The 3,092-nt window shown below is 66.8% G+C and overlaps 1 protein-coding gene across 2 annotated transcripts; it reads left to right on the top strand.

Moving 5' to 3' along the window:
• The first annotated feature begins 240 nt into the window (after positions 1-240).
• Positions 241-2,962, top strand: NAT14 (N-acetyltransferase 14 (putative)). 2 transcript variants are annotated; one of them, XM_057533601.1, is made up of 3 exons: positions 241-381; positions 777-892; positions 1,772-2,962. In XM_057533601.1, exons 2-3 carry the CDS (start codon positions 821-823, stop codon positions 2,318-2,320), a joined length of 621 nt encoding a protein of 206 aa, XP_057389584.1. In that variant the 5' UTR covers positions 241-381; positions 777-820; the 3' UTR covers positions 2,321-2,962. The 2 variants fall into 2 exon arrangements, with proteins under 2 accessions (XP_057389584.1, XP_057389585.1); XM_057533602.1 differs by having other exon boundaries at positions 309-381; positions 716-892.
• Positions 2,963-3,092: the final 130 nt, after the last annotated feature.

The following is a 3,092-nucleotide window of genomic DNA, read 5'->3' on the forward strand; positions in this document are numbered from 1 at the left end:
CAGGTTGCTTAGGAACCAGGGGACTTCGGGAAGCAAACGTGCGTTCAGCGCGCGCCCGGTAAGTACCGCTCCCCGCCCCCACCCCCACCCCGCCGGGTCCCCCGCTCCCATCCCCTGCCCCTTCCCCCGCCTGCGTCCTACAGGCCCCCTTTCTCTGTTGCTCCTCCCCTTGCAGGGTTGCCGCTCCCCGCCCTAGTCCATTCCCAGCCCACGCCCAGACTCTCCCCCCACCCCCTGCCAGAAGCTTGGCAACAGTTGCTAAGGCCGAGAGCAGGCACCGCCCCGCCCCCCAGTGCGCGAGTCTGACGTCACTTCCGCCGCCGACCGCCTTCTCAACCCTGCTCCCCTCGCACCTTGTCAAAAGCGAAGCGACCCACAGAGGTGCTTGCAAGTCCTTGTTCCTGCGACAGACGCCGTTCGGGGGCGATTGGGGCAGAGAGGCTCTGGGCACTGGGGGGTGGGGAGCGCAGTCCATTCCCTGCCTGTGGGGGTAGTTTCGCTCACCCCCAGGGCCGCCCCGGAACCTGGAAGGGAGCCCGGTGTTGGCAGGTGTTGGCGTGCACCGGGCATTTAGGCGTAGATCGCTGGACACCACTGGGGGCCGGGCGGGCACCCCGAGAGACTTTAGAAAGGTCGATGGGTTGACGGGGAAGCCTGTCCTGTCTCGGACCTCTCTTGGGACCTGACCTGGGACATACTGTTGCTTGATCCGCAGCTCTGGGGCGCTTTGGGGACGAGAGGTGCCCTCCTGACGCTGACCGGCTTGTTTTCGCCAGGTGCACGCCTGCTCCCTTGGGGGCGCGGGAGCCTGGGGGCTGCCATGGCCCCCAGCCACCTGTCGGTGCGGGAGATGAGGGAAGATGAGAAACCCTTAGTGCTGGAGATGCTGAAGGTGAGAGCGGGCAGGGGCGCCAGTGAGCCTGGGAGGGTGGGGTGGAGGGTACCAGTGAGGGGGGGCCGGGACACCAGTGAACCTGGGAGGGGACGGGGACACCAGTGAGCCTGGGAGGGGGCGGGGACAGAATGAGGGGCTACCAATGAGCCTGGGGGGGCGGGGACACCAGTGAGTCTGGGGGAGGGTACCAGTGGGAGGGGCCGGGACACCAGTGAGCCTGGGAGGGGGCGGGGACAGAATGAGGGGGCACCAATGAACCTGGGGGTGGGGCGGGGACACACCACGGAGCCTGGGAGGGGGCAGGGCTGGCATTTGGAGTGGCTTCAGTCACCTTCCTGAGCCAGCCGTGACCCCCGGCGAGCAGTCTTTTGCTCCTAAGAGGGCCCCTGGGCCCTCCTCTCTAGTTCTTTCTCCCTACCCTGGGGATCAAAAAGGGTTTTCACCGCTGTAGGGCTGTGGAGCTGACCACACACCAACTCCTTCCCTATCCTGCCCACTTCCAGTCTTCCCTACGCCCCAGCCTCCTGCTTTTCAAAGTAGAGCCCTTGGGCCTCAGCCTGGCACTCGAGGACCCCCCAGGCGCCCCTCCAGCTTTCTCTCTTGCTTGGGGCAGCTCCTCCATCCAGCCTTCCCTGGTGCCCGGCGCCTGCCTCTCCACTGAAGTGGGGGCCCTCCCAGTTCCTAATTCACCAGCTCACTCATTCAGAGCCCAGCGTGCCAGCTGTGTGGTCCTGGCCCCTGCGCCACAGGCCTCAGCTCACTGCCTTCCTTTCTCCTCCGGCCCCGGATCCCTCCCGGGCAGGGCCTGCCTCCTCCCTGCCCCGTTCCTGCTGCCCACGGGAGCCCCCCAACGCTGACTGCTCCTCCTGCCCGCAGGCTGGCGTGAAGGACACGGAGAACCGTGTGGCCCTCCACGCCCTGACGCGGCCACCGGCCCTGCTCCTCCTGGCGGCAGCCAGCAGCGGCCTGCGCTTCGTCCTGGCCTCTTTCGCCCTGGCCCTCCTCCTGCCCGTGTTCCTGGCCGTGGCGGCCATGAAGCTGGGCCTGCGGGCCCGGTGGGGCTCGCTGCCCCCGCCGGGCGGGCTGGGGGGGCCCTGGGTGGCAGTGCGGGGCTCGGGGGATGTGTGCGGGGTCCTGGCCCTGGCCCCAGGCTCCAGCACTGGAGACGGGGCCCGGGTCACCCGCCTCTCTGTGTCTCGCTGGCACCGCCGCCGAGGCGTGGGCAGGCGGCTGCTGGCCTTTGCCGAATCCCGGGCTCGAGCCTGGGCGGGCGGCATGGGGGAGCCCCGGGCCCGGCTAGTGGTCCCGGTGGCCGTGGCAGCGTGGGGCGTGGCTGGGATGCTGGAGGGCTGTGGCTACCAGGCCGAGGGGAGCTGGGGCTGCATGGGCTACACGCTGGTGAGGGAGTTCAGCAAGGAACTATGACGCCAGACCCTGGGGGGAGGAAAACCAGCGCTTAGTGAGCACCTACTGTGTGCAGACACTTTCACACCGTCCTTCCATGAATCCCCAGCCCACCCAGGGCCCAGATGCAGGCCTGCAGAGGGCAACAGACCCCACCACAGCCTGACGTGTGTCTGTAGTGTTTGAACTTCTCAGAGAAGTCGGCCCATCTAACCCCTGCCTCAGATTCTGTCTGCACTGAGAAGTCTCCCCATCTGTCTGTCTGTCTGTCTGTCTGTCTGCCAAGCCTGTGCCGTTTGTGCTACGAGCCTGGGAGAGACGTGGGGCAGGAGGAGAGGAGGCCGAGCAAGCCTGCCCCCCACCCCGACCAGGGTTAGGACTTAGGCAGGGGCACCCCAAACCGGGACAAGGCCCCCAGGGAATGGGGTGGGGCTTGATGCTGTGCTTGAAGTGGGTGAGGCTGCAGAGGCAGAGAGAGGGTGAGGGGCGCCTCTGCAGGGGAGGGTTGTCTGCCTCCAGAGCCCCAGGGGAGGGAGGGGGGTGGTGGGCACACTGCTGCCCTCCCAGCCAGCCCCCCACCCCGGGAAGGTGAGAGCCCAGAGGGGCAGACAGACCCATCTGGTTTTTAACACCCGTTTGTTAATAAAGCCTGAAACTGCTGTGCGCCTGTCTCCCTCTCTCTGATGCCTTTTCCAGTCTGTCTCCGAAGCCCCCCTTCCGTCTGGCTCCTCCTTCCCCGAGGTTAATATTAATTGTTGGCGGCGGGGGTGCTGGACTGGGGGCAGGGGAGGCA

Source organism: Balaenoptera acutorostrata, chromosome 19, assembly GCF_949987535.1.
Source record: "Balaenoptera acutorostrata chromosome 19, mBalAcu1.1, whole genome shotgun sequence".
Lineage (NCBI taxonomy): Eukaryota > Metazoa > Chordata > Mammalia > Artiodactyla > Balaenopteridae > Balaenoptera > Balaenoptera acutorostrata.